The sequence below is a fragment of the Triplophysa dalaica genome, chromosome 14, assembly GCF_015846415.1.
Source record: "Triplophysa dalaica isolate WHDGS20190420 chromosome 14, ASM1584641v1, whole genome shotgun sequence".
Taxonomy (NCBI): Eukaryota; Metazoa; Chordata; class Actinopteri; order Cypriniformes; family Nemacheilidae; genus Triplophysa; species Triplophysa dalaica.
The window spans coordinates 12,257,987-12,276,647 of record NC_079555.1 but is presented as its reverse complement, the minus strand read 5'-3'; the positions used below and the strand labels follow the sequence as shown (position 1 = coordinate 12,276,647).

The window sequence follows — 18,661 nt, the reverse complement described above, 5'->3', positions numbered from 1 at the left end:
TTTCCATTGATGTATTGTTTATTAGGATAGGACAATATTAGATTGGCAAAGAAAGAACTTTTTGAAAATAGGGTGAGGGTGAACATTTTAATATTGAGAAAATTGCCTTTAAAATTGTCCATCAGAGGCGCTGTAGCAGGCCATTTCTAAGAAGAAATAGTTTTATTTTAACACTCTCTATTAAATGGCCTGGCCTGAAACCAGCATTGTGTCACTCTTTTCATACAGCATTCGATCAGTGAATCTCATAAAACATGCAAAATTTCTGTGGTATTTGTTGTTTTGAAACCTCTAGCGGCGACAACATATAATTACACCTATAAACACTAAAATATATTCCCCTGTTAATGCATGAAATGTATTACATTAAATAAGTTCTCTTCAGCATTTTAGATTCTAAATAGCTTACAGCTTTGGGGGCAACACTTGCTTCCAATATTCTGCAAAACTGAAATTTCAGTTTACCATACTTTTTCCTGATAATGTCAGAATGAAGCACCTCCTTCAAAAGAGGTCCAAGTTTGTCATTTTTCCACAGAGAATTAGTACCTTTGATCTCTATAAATATTGCAGAACTGTTCCGGATCACTTTATTGGCACATCAAACCAAGCACATCTCTGATATACAGCTGCATTTATTAAATTGATGAATGGAGCCATATTTGCCCTCATGCATGTAGTAATGACCATTGTTTCTTTCACCAGAGCAAATGAAACTGCCTGCGTTCTGCAAGGACAGCCTGTCTACCCTCAGCTATGGAAAGATGGGGACACCATACTTGGAGGGGTTTTCTCCTTCCACAGTAGCTGGGAGGTCAGACAAATAACATATTTAACTACACCACCTCCACTGAAGTGCATCAGGTAGGGAACACCTGAAAATCAGTGCTGTCTTTTTAAATAAATGTTTAGGTTTTATTTATGTTATTGACACACCTATTACTGCTTACTTCAATAAAAATATTGGAATTGACTTCCATTTAGCTTTACCTAAATGTAATGAATGTCTTTTTTTAACCAGTCTTAATTACAGAGATTTCCAGTATGCACAGTCAATGCTCTACGCTATAGAGGAAATTAACAACAGCTCTACTTTGCTGCCGGGGGTCAAGTTGGGCTACAGGGTCTATGACACATGCGGCTCGATGGCAATGGCTGTTCGAGTGACTATGGCTCTTGCTAATGGGCATGAGAACACAACCTCTAATGGGTCTTGCACAAAGCAAGGCTATGTGCAAGCTGTACTTGGAGACACAACATCCTCAGCATGCATGGCAATGGCAAAAAGTATTGGACCATTTAGGCTTCCAATGGTACTAATTTTTTTATTTTTACTATCATCTTGTTTCTATGTTACTGTATGGCTTTATTTTCTCAGTATAAACTTCCAGAATTTAAATTGTCCAAAAAAGTTTTATATAAAATATCCTTCATTTCTGAGAACAATAACAAGTGATTATTATCAAAGCAGAGCATTGGCAGAACTGGTCAGACACTTTGGCTGGACCTGGGTGGGCGCCATTAGAACAGATGATGATTATGGCAATACTGGAATGGCCACTTTCACTAAAGTAGCTGAGCAGATGGGCATTTGTCTGGAATATTCCCTCCCGTTTTTCAGAACGTACCCGGAAGATAAAGTACTGCGAATAATTGAGCAGATTAAAAGCTCTACTTCTCGAGTGATTGTGGGATTTCTTGTACACTGGGACTTGGAGGTCCTGTTACATAAATTTGTTGAACACAATATCACAGGACTTCAGTGGGTGGGCACAGAAGGCTGGATCTCAGATTCAGTCATTGCCAGTATGGATAAACACCATATTTTGCAGGGGGCTGTTGGGCTGACTATACCTAAAAATGAAGTAACAGGTCTAAAAGATTTCATATTAGATATAAAACCACTGAAGTCATCGGGAAGTGCCATTTTCACTGAGCTCTGGGAAGATTTGTTTCAGTGTAAATATTCCAATAAGAATGATTCAACATTCACGACTGAATGTACAGGCGAGGAGGAACAGTCTGACATGCCAAACACATTTACAGACATGTCACTCATGCCCATCTTCAGTAATGTGTATAAAGGAGTTTACGCTGTTGCTCATGCACTTCATGACCTTCTGGGCTGCACAGACAAATGTGCATCAAAGAAACAGACTGATCCCTCAACAGTGCGTTAACACTATATATAATGTACCTCCATGTACCTCCACTCTTCTAAAGTGTTGTCACATAAAAAAAATATAACAAATGTATATCAATTTGCGTGTGTGTGTGTGGTGTGTGCGTGTGTGTGCATGTGTGTGTCAACTCTTTCAGTTTCTGAGGAACCTGAGAAAAGTCAGTTTCAAAACCAAAGATGGCGAGGAGGTTTACTTTGATGAAAATGGAGAGGCAGTGGCAAAATATGAGATAATAAATTGGCAACCAAGTCAAATAAAACATGATGTATTTGTTTCCGTTGGACTTTATGATGCATCTCTTCCTGTGAAAGATCGCTTGTCAGTGAACATTGCTTCAATTATATGGGCAAATAATAAGACAAAGGTGAGATTACGGGACATGTCATTTGCGTGTATTGTGTGTTATCACATTGTCTATTTGGTCAAAACTTAATGTAATAATACATACTGTATAACAGCATTATAGTAAAAATTTCAATCTTTGGGTTGCAGGTGCCTGTGTCTGTGTGCAGTGAGAGTTGTCCTCCAGGCACTAGAAAGGCTGTACAGAAAGGAAGACCTGTCTGCTGTTATGACTGCATACCATGTACGGAAGGTGAAATTACTAACATGACAGGTAAAAATACATATGTAAAAAGAACAAAATAAATTGATATTGCTGTTATTAAAAATGACTAATCATTAACAGATTCTGTGACATGTCTGCGGTGCAATGAAGACTTCTGGTCAAATCTGAAAAATGATGGATGTGTTAAGAAAGAGACTGAATATTTATCATATGAGGAGATCATGGGAATTTTGCTCACAACAATTTCTATTGTTGGTGCATTTATAACAGTGTTAGTTGCAGTCATATTCTTTAGATATAAAAACACTCCAATAGTAAAAGCCAACAACTCAGAACTGAGCTTCCTGCTCCTGTTTTCACTAATGCTGTGTTTTCTCTGTTCACTTACTTTCATTGGTCGCCCCACTGAGTGGTCCTGTATGTTACGTCACACAGCGTTTGGGATCACTTTTGTACTCTGTATCTCTTGTGTTCTGGGTAAAACATTAGTTGTGTTAATGGCATTCAAGGCCACACTTCCAGGAAGTAATGTCATGAAATGGTTTGGGCCTGTACAACAGAGACTCAGTGTTCTTGGATTCACACTAATACAAGTGCTTATTTGTATACTTTGGCTGACAACCTCTCCTCCTTTTCCTTTTAAAAATATAAATTACTTCAAAGAAAGGATAATTTTAGAGTGTAATGTGGGCTCAGCTCTTGGCTTCTGGGCTGTTTTGGGTTATGTAGGATTTCTTGCTCTTTGGTGCTTTATTCTGGCTTTTCTAGCTCGGAAGCTGCCTGATAAATTCAATGAAGCTAAATTCATCACATTCAGTATGCTCATATTCTGTGCTGTGTGGATCGCTTTTATTCCAGCTTATGTCAGTTCTCCTGGAAAGTTTACAGTAGCTGTGGAGATATTTGCTATTTTAGCCTCTAGTTTTGGCTTGCTGTTCTGCATCTTTCTCCCAAAATGTTATTTGATTTTACTCAAACCAGAAAAGAATTCTAAGAGGCACATGATGGGCAAGTAATGATCTGTGTGTTTAATTTATAAAATACTAGATAGAATAAATAAAAATAAAAGTTTCTGAAATGTTTCCCCAGCTCCCCAGACACCAGTATTAATTTAAACAGCAATTTTATATTTAGTTTTAGTCATAGTCCTATGATTAAATGTAAATTAGTTTAAACCACAATTTTTATCATACTCATTCAATGGCTTCAAGTTATACATGAAAGAATCTGACTTTTCTGGGCAGAACCCAGATGCAGACAGTTAAAGTTAAGATAAAATACTTTTTTACCCACGAAGGGGCAAACTAAAAAAAAACAGGAACTCAGGGTAGATTGAAAAGCCAAACAAACAGTTTCCGCAAGGGGAAACAAGAACAATACAGGGTATAATCAGGCTTACAAGATCTAGGCAGGAAAATGGCTAACACGTCAAAACGAACCAGCACAGGACAGAGGGAACTGGGGCGTAATAAAGGGGAACACAAATGAGGGATGATACAAAGGGAAGGTAACAGGCAGGTGACGGGAATGAAACACCGATGGGGAGATTACTGGGAACTAGAGGGAGGGGCCAAAGCACGAGACAAGTGGCGCAATGTCATAAGAAACAGCCACCTTTCTCCTCGGTACACGCAACACACACACAAGACATGGTACAGTCATGACCCTGTCTGCAAAACTAGAAAACTCTGGACAAGAAGGACGGGATCATGAAAGGCCAGTATATTCATACGCTGAACTGTGATAGGCTGTTCTGCTTAAAGCTGTAACAGATCAAAATGTTATGCTGTAACCCATATTTGTTAATTTTCACTAAATCTTATGAAGATTGCGACAGTTGTAGTTACTTTTTATTCTGCAGGGGCAGTATTCCCCATTCACCTTGAATTTGGAGAGCATTTTTGTTCACCTTGTTGTCCGTTTTTTCCAAAGCATCTGTTAATTTCCAACCCTGATGTAAACATAATGATAATAAATAATGATATGTATGTTGGGATCAGATCGCTCTTATCCAATTAATCATCTGTTAACGGAGCCTAACGCTAAAGTTTTTCACTAATCCCAAACCCAAAGCGAACTAGTGAATCTTAATTAAAATATAATGTTCCCTTCTTGAGCATCTCTAGATCAGCAACTGCACTACACTGCTGCCGAATGTCAAAGTAAAAACTTAAAAAGATTCATTTATGTTTTATCGTCATAAAGAAACACCTATTGTGAGAGCCAACAACTCAGAGCTGAGCTTCCTGCTGCTCTTCTCATTTTCTCTGTTCACTTACTTTCATTGGTCGCCCCACTGAGTGGTCCTGTATGTTACGTCACAGAGCGTATGGGATCACTTTTGTACTCTGTATCTCTTGTGTTCTGGGGAAAACAATTGTTGTGTTGATGGCCTTCAAGGGCACACTTCCAGGAAGTAATGTCATGAAATGGTTTGGGCCTGTACAACAGAGATTCAGTGTTGTTTCTCTTACTTTAATACAGGTCATAATTTGTGTGCTCTGGTTAACAATATCTCCACCTTTCCCACATAACAACATGAACTATTATAGAGAAAAGATCATCCTGGAATGTCATGTAGGTTCTGAAATTGGTTTTCATCTTATTACTTTGATCGTTAGAGCTAAATCCTAAAAAACAGCAGATACAGCCAACATTGCACTTAAAAATAAAAATGTCCACGTGAAACACACTACACAGTATGTAAATATGTGACAGTTGTTGAATCTGTAAGTCACAGTAGCAGAGGTTGGTAGTAACTAACATCATTTACCTCGTAACATTTACGTGAGTAAAATTTAGGAAAATATGTTATTTTGAAGTAAAATTAAAGGTGGGTACTTTTGTTCTTACTTGAGTAAATTTGTAATAGAAAATCTGTTCTTTACTTCGTTACACTGCGTGACGTTCCTTCGTTTCTTCATTTTAAAATATGCATTATAAAATGCGTTTTTTATTTCAATGTTGTGGTCTCTTTTACGTGCCTTCCCGAGTGATTGATTCTTTTTTGTCAAATCTTTTGAAAGCCTTTATTGAACAGTGGGCAAAACTGAATAGATTCACAAACCAGCTCAAATGATTTGTTCAGTTCGCATTACGATCTGAATCATATGAAGCGGCGGATTACTCAATCCTCGTAGCGCGAAACTTAAGAACACGCAGATCACAAAGAGCTTTGGATGAAGTGGATATGAATCTTTATATATATCTGTAGTAGAGTAGGCGGGGCGAGAGCGTGGTTCGAGTCCGGTGAGTTATTGTGAATTAGCGCCAGCTGTGCGCACACCGGGCTCGAATCACGTAGGAGATAGGGAGCATATAAAAGGAACGAGCGACCGGACCGTCGAAGAGAGAGGACCGGGCCCGAACATGTTTTACGTTTGTATTTATATTTATATTTGTTGTTTATGTTATGTCGCCGGCGGTCGTCAGTGAGGGGCCGCCGGCTGTTATTATTTATATAAAACTTTGTGTTTAATGTTTGCTGGTTCCCGACTCCTTCCTTCCCTTTTATGGAAATTTATTACAATATCCAATCAAAACTGCAAATGTGTCAAATTGTTTGCCAGAAATGATAAATGTCCGCCATATGCGCGTGACCTATTCGTCAGACACAGCAACATGCGTTTGACACAGAGACCTGGGCTTGCAGATATACATTTGAAGAACAGAAGGAACTTGTGGATGTGCGTGTGGTTCATTATTTACTGTATGTTTTTAAGACACGTGTGCGACACAACATGAGAAAACATTAGTTTTGTCAAAAATCTGTTTGTATTTCATATAAGAGAGCACTACAGATGTTCTAGATCATCTAAGGAAATGCTCTGAGTTTAGTAAAATGTGTTGTAAATGCAAATCTCTGCATGTTCACTTTAGTTTGACATTAGTTTGGTCTATATTATTCTAAATAAGTTGTAGTTGTGTAGGCTTCATTGACATTGGGACTAGATGAAATTGACATAAATGCTTGTCTCTTCTGTGTTTGTCTATTCCTTAGTCTCTGTGTGTATATTGCAAAGTTATCTGCTTATGATAATAATATTGATTACAATATTATATTAAATATTGGCGTTAATATTAATTTTATGATTGTATGCCTATAAGATAACAAAGTAACTAAGTAACTATCTAATTGAGTAGGTTTTTCATTGCATACTTTTTTTACTTTTTTACTTTTTAATTTAAAAAATAGAAACTTTTATTTGAGTAACAATTTCTCTAGTTACTTGTATTTTTACTTGAGTAAAGATTTTGGCTACTCTACCCACCTCTTCACAGAAGTCACGGTCAGCATCACATTGCAAACACAGTACATGCAAAAGCACAAACAATCCGTGACCATTATTATTATGACCATGGAGAATGAATTAATACATTTTCACAGCAATATTTAGAAGCGGTGTTTCAATTAAAAATGATCATTACGATAATAGAATACCTTATCAAGGTTTTACTATACTTTTTACCACTTAAAAACGGTTTTACTATAGTAAACACTGTTTATTTATGGCGATTGTAGTAGAACCATTGTTACCATGTTTAACCATGATATTTGAAGTTGGGTCATTCAATTGGTAATCAGTCTGCCAGAAAGAAACACAAAAGGGGTTTTGTTTATAACGGATTTGATAACCGCTGTTATTAGGGTTCGAGCCCGAAGGGCTAGAAACCTATTGTATTTGTTAGTTTTATTAGGGTTCGAGCCCGAAGGGCTAGAAACCTATTGTATTTGTTGGTTTTATTATTATTATTATACTTCTTCCCTAGAACTGATACTGCAGCCCAAACCGTAAGGCCGACAGGGCTGAGACTTGGTCAGATGGTAGTAGTCCTTGTCGCTACTCAGATACACGGAGCCAGCCAAATCGACCCATAGGTGGCGCTACAGCGATAAAAAACGCGTTTACGCATGTTACTCCTAAACCGTTTGTTGCACACCCAAGTATTTTATATCAGAGTAATCACTGGCTCAAAACTTAAAAAATGTATATCTCCGAATTCATTTCCGGTATGCAAATTTTTTCGCTAATTAGCATTTTATGAAAAAAATAAAAAATGAACTAGTCCCTGGATTTTTGCCCTATTGGAACCAAACCAACGCTGATGAGTTCTGTGGAGTGTGAATATGAATAATTATTAAAAAAAAGTTGAAATTTTCATCCCCCATCGCTAGAGGGCGCAAAAATGTCCAAAACGGAAGTAACATATTGAACTAAAATGGCCATAACTCCTTAACTGTTTGAGATATCTTCATGGGGCTTGGAACATATGTGTAGACCCTCAATCCGGGGTCACAGTAAAAAAAATGCTGCGTTTGGCCACTAGGTGGCGCTATAATTTGAATGAGCTAGAAAATGGCCATAACTACGCAAAAGTTTGCCCGATTGACTTATTAGTTGGTATGGTGTGTCTTTGTCTCATTCTACATGAATATCTAAAAGGACATTGGCGTATCTTAAAAAACATGGCCGCCATTGGCCAATGAAGTTTGAGCACTTATTAGACCGGGTTAACGGAGGCCGAACAAAACGACGCTCGCTGGGCTTATTCGTCTCATGATCTTTAAGGTCTGTAAGAAATGTGAACTCATTCGGCCACCGGGGGGCGAAATAACGCTTTAGGAGTGCTTAAACAATTGTGTATCACGTGACATTTGACATATACAGAAACTATTGGTATCATATGATAGTACTCTTCTTTCTGAGCAACTTTGCCTCTGGAACAACTTCTGTCAATCGAATAGTTTGTGAGTTATCGCTGATGAGGTCAAAAACCTACCTTCGCAAACTAGTCGTTGGATTTTCGACCGATCGGAACCAAAAGAATGCAGAAGACTTCTGTGGAGTGTGACTGTAAATAATCATTGAAAAAAAGTAGAAATTTCCTTTCACCATTGCTTAGGGACGCCAAAACTTAAAATGGGTGGAGCCTATCACATTTAAATGGGCATATATCCAGAACGGTTTAACATATCAGCAAGGGCTCAGAAAATATGTGAAGACCACCACTACGATGTCACATACAAAATAACGTGGCGTTTGGACACTAGTTGGCGCTATAACAGTAAAAATGGCTAAATGTACATGTCTTTTGGTGGCCTAGACAACTGTATGTCACGTGACATTTGACTAATACACAAACTATTGATATCAAACGATAGAACTCCTCATTCATAACAACTTTGCCTCTTGAACCATTGACGTCTATCAGAAGGTTTGTGAGTTATTGGCATGATGTAAAAAACCTACTTTTGCAAACTTGTTTAAGGATTTTCAAAGAATTTCAAAATTTCCACCACAGTGCATTTCTCTGGACTCTCTAGGTCAATAATCATCAAAAACATGTTGAGTTTTTTTTGTTTTGTGACCATAACAGGGTCCTTTATTATATTAGCGTAAACCGAGTACGGTGAAGGTCGCCACTCCTTAATAAATAATCCAACTGAATTGCCATTAAGTACTATTACACATATTATGACACTGAACAAGCATGCAACATGTGATTCTTATCGGAAGAGGCATTCCTTCACAACAGTCAAAAAGGTGAAATATCATACATTTAAATTACTATTTTAAACCTGTCTTTAATAAATATATCATTTGCTAATCAAATTGCTAATCAGCCAGTCACATAGCATAAACTCAATCCATTTTGGCATCTAGACGTGGTAAACACACTTGCTGAAGTTCAAACCGAGCATCAAAATGGAGAAACAATTGGATATATGGTATGGGATATATTAGATAACACATACCACCTGAGGATTGTTGCCAACCATGTCCATGTTTTGATGGCTACTTCCAGCAGTAAAAAATGGACCATGTCAGAAAGCTCTAATGATCTCAAACTGGTTTCTTGAACATGACAATGAGCTCACTGTACTCCAATGGCCTTCAGAGTCACCAGACTCAACCAAATAAGCATCAGTTAAATGGCAAGGTCTTCTGGAATATTGTTGCAGACCATGAATGTGAATCAATTATCTACTTAAATTGGTCTTATTTTTTTTAATCAATTTTTCAGAACACAAAATGAGCTATTTTGAAGAATGTGCATTGTATTAACAAAAAAGACCTATATATGTGCAATAGAATGTTTTAGAGACACAGGAGTTGCTCTGTTTTGCTAATGGCTTCGTTCTTTATCAATTGACAGCTGCCAAGCCACACCCTTAGCAACCAAACAGATTAATTTTTGTGCTACCGTCTAGCCAGACCTACGTCTCTGCAGTAGAATATTATAGAGACACGGGGCTTGGTTCGTTTGACTTGTGGTTTGATGTGTTATTAATTGACAGGTGCTATTCCACACCCATGGCAACCGAACAGGTTAGCTTAGCAACCGTTTAGCCAGATCTATATCTCTGCAACAAATCATCGTAGAGACATGAGAATTGGTTCATTGCACTCGTCCCTTAGGTATTATCGGTTTACGCCCGTTTTTGCATACGAGTGTAAGCATGCATGGTCTGTATTAAAAGTTACCGACCGTTTCTGTCATATTTCTTGGTGTGGAAGAGTGTCATTCGTTGTGGATTTGTTACGGTGCCATTCCTGAGCCTAGTTGACAATGGCAAGGCCAATAGAGGCCTTAGACTGCTCGAACCCGCTAAATGCTGCTTGCAGCTTTAATTCTTATTATTATTCTGCCCTAAAACTGATGCTGCAGCCCAAACCGTAAGACCGACAGAGCTGAGACTTGGTCAGATGGTAGTAGTCCTTGTCGCTACTCAGATACACGGAGCCAGCCAAATCGGCCCATAGGTGGCGCTACAACGATGAAAAGCGCGTTTGCGCCTTATACTCCTAAACCATTGGTCGCACACCCAAGTGTCTTATATCAGTGTAATCACTGGCTCAAAACTTAAAAAACGTATATCTCCGATTTCATTTCCGGTATGCAAATTTTTTCGCTAATTTGCATTTTATGAAAAAAAAAAAAAATGAACTAGTCCCTGGATTTTTGCCCTATCGAAACCAAACCAACGTTGATGAATTCTGTGGAGTGTGAATGTAAATAGTTATCGAAAAAAAGTTGAATTTTCTGCTCACGGCCGCTAGGTGGCGCTAAAACGTCCAAACCGGAAGTGGCATATTTAGCTAAAATGGCCATAACTCGTGAACTGTTTGAGATATCTTCATGGGGCTTGGAACATATGTGTAGACCCTCAGTCCGGAGTTATAATAAAAAAAATGTGGCGTTTGGCCACTAGGTGGCGCTATAATTTGAATGAGCTAGAAAATGGCTATAACTACGCAACCCTTTGCCCGAATGACTTGATAATTGGTATGGTGGGTCTTTGTCTCATGCTTCATGAATATCTAAAAGGACATTGACGTATGTCAAAAAACATGGCCGCCATTGGCCAATGAATTTTGAGCACTCATTACACCGGGTAAACGGAGGCCGATCAAAACGACACTCGCTGGGCTTATTCATCTCAAGGTCCTTAAGGTCTGTAAGAAATGTGAACTCATTTGGCCACCGGGGGGCGAAGTAACGCTTTAGTAGTGCTTAAACATTTGTGTATCATGTGACACTTGACATATAACCAAACTATTTGTATTATATGATAGATCTCCTTATTCTAAACAACTTTGCCTCTAGAACAACTTCTGTCGATCAAATGGTTTGTGAGTTATCGCAGATATTGATAGAAACCTTTCTTCGCAAACTTGTCCCTGAGTTTTTGACCGATCAGACCCAAACCAATGTAGATGACTTGTGTGGAGTGTGAAGGTAAATAATTATCAAAAAAAGTTGAAATTTCCTTTCACGATCGCTTAGGGGCCCCAAAATAAAAAAATGGGCGGAGCCTATCACATTTAAATGGCCTCAAATCAACAACGGTTTAACATTTCAGCAAGGGGCTCAGGAAATATCTGGAGACCATCACTAGGATGTCACATAAAAAAGAACGTGGCGTTTGGACACTAGGTGGCGCTATAATAATAAAAATGGCAAAATGCACATGTCTTTTGGTGGCCTAGACAACTGTTCGTCACGTGACATTTGAGTAATACACAAACTATTGATATCAAACGATAGATCTCCTTATTCATAACAACTTTGCCTCTTGAACCATTGATGTCTATCAAATGGTTTGTGAGATATTGGTGATGATTTAAAAAACTACTTTTTCAAACTTGTTCAAGGACTTTCAAGCAATTTCAAAATTTCCACCTCAGTTCATTTCTTTGGACTCTCTAGGTCAATAATCATCAAAATCATGTTGAGTTTTTTTTGTTTTGTGACCATAACAGGGTCCTTTATTATATTAGCGTGAAACGAGTATGTTATATGTCGATACTCCTTAATAAATAATCCAACTTACTTGCCATGTAGTACTATTATACATATTATAACACTTAACAAGCATGCAAAATGTGATGCTCATAGGAAGAGACATTCATTTCGATGGCTTTCTTATAGAGTCACCAGATCACAATGCATGTAGCTTTGCTAAAGGAACGATAAATATGTGCAGGATAAAGGTGTGTAGTGTGCGTGTGTGTTTATGGATATCATTTCCCTCTGTATCATATGAGTTTGAATGCACTGTATAGTTCTGTGTGTCTTGTGTGATCGAGAGTGTGCATGTGTGTGTAATGAAATGTGTCTCACAGGAAGACAGTGTTAGAAATATAATGTATTACACATTAAACGTTGCTCCATATTTACACATCTATAAATATAGCACATGTCTGCTTGCTTTTAAGATGAGTGTTGATATATATATATAACAAAGCTTTATTAGATAAAACCAGTTTAATTGCATGTAAACCCAAATTGCTACTCAGCCAGTCACATGGCAGCAGCTCAATAAATTTAGGCATTTAGACATGGTAAACATGACTTCCTGAAGTTCAAAGCAAACATCAAAATGGGGTATATTGTATTATGTGAGGTGTTTGTATAAAATTAAGCATAATTTAAATGCCATGGCATTCTAGAATATTATGAATGTGAATCAATGTATCTATTTAAGATGCTCCTGGCCTAAAGCCTTAAAAAAAATGTATACACGTCTATCATAATGTATGGCAGGTGCCATGCCACATCCATAGCAACTAAACAGGTTAACTTAGCAACCATTAAGCTAGACCTATATCTCTGGAACAGAACATCGTAGAGACATGAGAATTGGTTAATTTCACTCGTCCCTTATCTGTTTAAACCTGCATATGAGTGTAAGCATGCGTGGTCTGTATTAACCGTTGCTGACCATTTCTTTCATTTTTCTGGATATGGGTAAGTGTCATCCGTTGCGGATGTGTTATGGTGCGATTCCTGACCGTATTCTGCGAAGGCAGTCGACCTTAGTCCCCTTAGACTGCTCGAACCCGATGATTACTGCTTGCAGTTATATTATTATATCTGATATTGTATAATAATGTAAATAAATCAGAACCAATATCTGGTCAAGACTGCAACAAAGTAGGTGGTGGGTTTGCACCCATTTAACATTTTGCTTTAAAGACGGCAATCTATTTTTTTATGGAATATTTTTGTGTACTTATTTTTTGTGCACTGATAATGAATTTGACAATAATTGTTTATAAAACAAATTGTGGAATAATACTGCTACCATGGCCTTCTTCGGTCACAATAATGAACACCTCTCATCAGGGAAAGGGGGCTGGGGGAGAGACTGATCCGGGCTTTCCGAGTGCTAACCAAGAGAACAGCGCGAGATCGAGAGGCTAATCCTCTCGGATCGCAAAGACTTTCCTCTAGAACAGACGCAGGATAAGACGATCAAAATCGCATTTGAGCAGGTCTGTTGCATATACTAGAGAATTGGGATGGACCTTATCGGGCCATTAGAACGATCCGCAAGAGAACATTGTTTTACATTAGTTCTGGTGGACTATGCAACACGATACCGTGTGGGGATCCCCAGGGAGATTCTCACGGATCAAGGGATGGCGTTCATGTCACATACGTTAAGCGAACTATATGAATTATTTGGCATTAAGTGGATTCGCACCGACCTGTTGGCTAAGGGCGGTATGGCCCCACTGGCACCCTCAATGCATGCTCATTGCCTCGGTCCCATATGGCATAATATTACAACAAATTACCAAAATCAACGCCACCATACGCGCTGACCTGTTGGCTAAGGGCGGTACAGCCCCACTGGCACAGTTAGTGCATGCTCAGTTCCCCCGGTTCCGTATGGTCTAACATCACAAGACACAACCATTTTATCTCGTGGTCATTGGGCAGCCCATATTGTGTCCAGCAACTTCTCTCAGCAATAGGGCAAATTCTTTGACTACAGTCCGTTGGGACTGTCCTCTGAATTCCACGTCCTTCCAGTGAAATTGGAAACAAAGAACCGCACCCCACTTCCACCGGGAACAATTTCGCTGTCCATCCCCGATCTTCAGCCTCCACTGCCAAGTTGGCATATAGGAGATTCTTTATTTCAAAAGCTTTGTTAATGACCTCTTCTCAAGGTACAGTCCACTCAACTATGAGGTCTGTCCTACTTGAGCTGGACCACAGAACCATGTCCGACAGCAGGCTGGTTGCTGTGATTTCCAAGGGGAAAGTAAGTCTGTGGTTTTAATCAAAATTGAATCACCCTCAAGTTGTTACAAACCTGTATACATTTCTTTGTTTGGTTGAACACAACGATAGATGTTTGGAAGAATGTTGGCAATCGAGATTTCTGGGGCATCATTAATTAACCTATTAGACAATTGTTGTATATTTTGTATTTGTTCTATCGAACACAACATTTGACTATTAGACTACTATTTGTGAACCTGGACCACAAAACCAGTCATAAGGGAATTATTTTTTAAATTGAGAATTATAGCTGAATAAATAAGCTTTCCATTGATGCATTGTTTATTAGGATAGGACAATATTAGATTGGCAAAGAAAGAACTTTCTGAAAATAGGGTGAGGGTGAACATTTTAATATTTAGAAAATTGCCTTTAAAATTGTCCATCAGAGGCGCTGTAGCAGGCCATTTCTAAGAAGAAATAGTTTTATTTTAACACTCTCTATTAAATGGCCTGGCCTGAAACCAGCATTGTGTCACTCTTTTCATACAGCATTCGATCAGTGAATCTCATAAAACATGCAAAATAGCTGTGGTATTTGTTGTTTTGCAACCTCTAGCGGCGACAACATATAATTACACCTATAAACACTAAAATATATTCCCCTGTTAATGCATGAAATGTATTACATTAAATAAGTTCTCTTCAGCATTTTAGATTCTAAATAGCTTACAGCTTTGGGGGCAACACTTGCTTCCAATATTCTGCAAAACTGAAATTTCAGTTTACCATACTTTTTCCTGATAATGTCAGAATGAAGCACCTCCTTCAAAAGAGGTCCAAGTTTGTCATTTTTCCACAGAGAATTAGTACCTTTGATCTCTATAAATATTGCAGAACTGTTCCGGATCACTTTATTGGCACATCAAACCAAGCACATCTCTGATATACAGCTGCATTTATTAAATTGATGAATGGAGCCATTATTTGCCCTCATGCATGTAGTAATGACCATTGTTTCTTTCACCAGAGCAAATGAAACTGCCTGCGTTCTGCAAGGACAGCCTGTCTACCCTCAGCTATGGAAAGATGGGGACATCATACTTGGAGGGGTTTTCTCCTTCCACAGTAGCTGGGAGGTCAGACAAATAACATATTTAACTACACCACCTCCACTGAAGTGCATCAGGTAGGGAACACCTGAAAATCAGTGCTGTCTTTTTAAATAAATGTTTAGGTTTTATTTATGTTATTGACACACCTATTACTGCTTATTTCAATAATAATATTGGAATTAACTTCCATTTAGCTTTACCTAAATGTAATGAATGTCTTTTTTTTTAACCAGTCTTAATTACAGAGATTTCCAGTATGCACAGTCAATGCTCTACGCTATAGAGGAAATTAACAACAGCTCTACTTTGCTGCCGGGGGTCAAGTTGGGCTACAGGGTCTATGACACATGCGGCTCTATGGCAATGGCTGTTCGAGTGACTATGGCTCTTGTTAATGGGCATGAGAACACAACCTCTAATGGGTCTTGCACAAAGCAAGGCTATGTGCAAGCTGTACTTGGAGACACAACATCCTCAAAAAGCATGGCAATGGCAAAAAGTATTGGACCATTTAGGCTTCCAATGGTATTAATTGTTTTATTTTTACTATCATCTCGTTTCTATGTTACTGTATGGCTTTATTTTCTCAGTATAAACTTCCAGAATTTAAATTGTCCAAAAAAGTTTTATATTTTTTGATGTTAATATAATATAATAATTGAATCGCTCAAATTTTCCTAGATCAGTCATTATGCCACCTGTGAGTGTCTCAGTGACAAAATCAAATATCCTTCATTTCTGAGAACAATAACAAGTGATTATTATCAAAGCAGAGCATTGGCAGAACTGGTCAGACACTTTGGCTGGACCTGGGTGGGCGCCATTAGAACAGATGATGATTATGGCAATACTGGAATGGCCACTTTCACTAAAGTAGCTGAGAAGATGGGCATTTGTCTGGAATATTCCCTCCCGTTTTTAAGAACGTACCCGGAAGATAAAGTACTGCGAATAATTGAGCAGATTAAAAGGTCTACTTCTCGAGTGATTGTGGGATTTCTTGTATACGGGGACTTGGAGGTCCTGTTACATAAATTTGTTGAACACAATATCACAGGATTTCAGTGGGTGGGCACAGAGGGCTGGATCTCAGATTCAGTCATTGCCAGTATGGATAAACACCATATTTTGCACGGGGCTGTTGGGCTGACTATACCTAAAAATGAAGTAACAGGTCTAAAAGATTTCATATTAGATATAAAACCACTGAAGTCATCGGGAAGTGCCATTTTCACTGAGCTCTGGGAAGATTTGTTTCAGTGTAAATATTCCAATAAGAATGATTCAACATTCACGACTGAATGTACAGGCGAGGAGGAACAGTCTGACATGCCAAACACATTTACAGACATGTCACTCATGCCCATCTTCAGTAATGTGTATAAAGGAGTTTACTCTGTAGCTCATGCAATTCATGACCTTCTGGGCTGCACAGACAAATGTCCAACAAAGAAAAAGACTGATCCCTCAACAGTGCGTTAACACTATATATAATGTACCTCCATGTACCTCCACTCTTCTAAAGTGTTGTCACATAAAAAAAATATAACAAATGTGTATCAATTTGCGTGTGTGTGTGTGGTGTGTGCATGTGTGTGTGCATGTGTGTGTCAACTCTTTCAGTTTCTGAGGAACCTGAGAAAAGTCAGTTTCAAAACCAAAGATGGCGAGGAGGTTTACTTTGATGAAAATGGAGAGGCAGTGGCAAAATATGAGATAATAAATTGGCAACTAGGTCAAATAAAACATGATGTATTTGTTTCCGTTGGACTTTATGATGCATCTCTTCCTGTGAAAGATCGCTTGTCAGTGAACATTGGTTCAATTATATGGGCAAATAATAAGACAAAGGTGAGATTACGGGACATGTCATTTGCGTGTATTGTGTGTTATCACAATGTCTATTTGGTCAAAACCTAATGTAATAATACATACTGTATAACAGCATTATAGTAAAAAATTCAATCTTTGGGTTGCAGGTGCCTGTGTCTGTGTGCAGTGAGAGTTGTCCTCCAGGCACTAGAAAGGCTGTACAGAAAGGAAGACCTGTCTGCTGTTATGACTGCATACCATGTACGGAAGGTGAAATTACTAACATGACAGGTAAAAATACATATGTAAAAAGAACAAAATAAATTGAAATTGCTGTTATTAAAAATTACTAATCATTAACAGATTCTGTGACATGTCTGCGGTGCAATGAAGACTTCTGGTCAAATCTGAAAAATGATGGATGTGTTAAGAAAGAGACTGAATATTTATCATATGAGGAGATCATGGGAATTTTGCTCACAACAATTTCTATTGTTGGTGCATTTATAACAGTGTTAGTTGCAGTCATATTCTTTAGATATAAAAACACTCCAATAGTAAAAGCCAACAACTCAGAACTGAGCTTCCTGCTCCTGTTTTCACTAATGTTGTGTTTTCTCTGTTCACTTACTTTCATTGGTCGCCCCACTGAGTGGTCCTGTATGTTACGTCACACAGCGTTTGGGATCACTTTTGTACTCTGTATCTCTTGTGTTCTGGGTAAAACATTAGTTGTGTTAATGGCATTCAAGGCCACACTTCCAGGAAGTAATGTCATGAAATGGTTTGGGCCTGTACAACAGAGACTCAGTGTTCTTGGATTCACACTAATACAAGTGCTTATTTGTATACTTTGGCTGACAACCTCTCCTCCGTTTCCTTTTAAAAATATAAATTACTTCAAAGAAAGGATAATTTTAGAGTGTAATGTGGGCTCAGCTCTTGGCTTCTGGGCTGTTTTGGGTTATGTAGGATTTCTTGCTCTTTGGTGCTTCATTCTGGCTTTTCTAGCTCGGAAGCTGCCTGATAAATTCAATGAAGCTAAATTCATCACATTCAGTATGCTCATATTCTGTGCTGTGTGGATCGCTTTTATTCCAGCTTATGTCAGTTCTCCTGGAAAGTTTACAGTAGCTGTGGAGATATTTGCTATTTTAGCCTCTAGTTTTGGCTTGCTGTTCTGCATCTTTCTCCCAAAATGTTATTTGATTTTATTCAAACCAGAAAAGAATTCTAAGAGGCACATGATGGGCAAGTAATGATCTGTGTGTTTAATTTATAAAATACTAGATAGAATAAATAAAAATAAAAGTTTCTGAAATGTTTCTCCAGCTCCCCAGACACCAGTATTAATTTAAACAGCAATTTTATATTTAGTTTTAGTCATAGTCCTATGATTAAATGCAAATTAGTTAAAGCACAATTTTTATTATACTCATTCAATGGCTTCAAGTTATACATGA

The 18,661-nt window shown here is 38.1% G+C and overlaps 2 protein-coding genes across 2 annotated transcripts; both read left to right on the top strand.

Moving 5' to 3' along the window:
* The first annotated feature begins 664 nt into the window (after positions 1-664).
* Positions 665-3,767, top strand: LOC130435708 (extracellular calcium-sensing receptor-like). The gene is made up of 6 exons (XM_056766492.1): positions 665-864; positions 1,022-1,358; positions 1,413-2,171; positions 2,320-2,547; positions 2,676-2,799; positions 2,872-3,767. The coding sequence occupies exons 1-6, from the start codon at positions 671-673 to the stop codon at positions 3,765-3,767; spliced, it is 2,538 nt and encodes an 845-aa protein (XP_056622470.1). The 5' UTR covers positions 665-670.
* Positions 3,768-15,245: 11,478 nt separating this feature from the next.
* On the top strand, positions 15,246-18,457 carry LOC130435643 (extracellular calcium-sensing receptor-like). Its single transcript, XM_056766408.1, has 6 exons — positions 15,246-15,460; positions 15,620-15,911; positions 16,068-16,859; positions 17,010-17,237; positions 17,366-17,489; positions 17,562-18,457. The coding sequence occupies exons 1-6, from the start codon at positions 15,246-15,248 to the stop codon at positions 18,455-18,457; spliced, it is 2,547 nt and encodes an 848-aa protein (XP_056622386.1).
* The last annotated feature ends 204 nt before the right edge of the window (positions 18,458-18,661 follow it).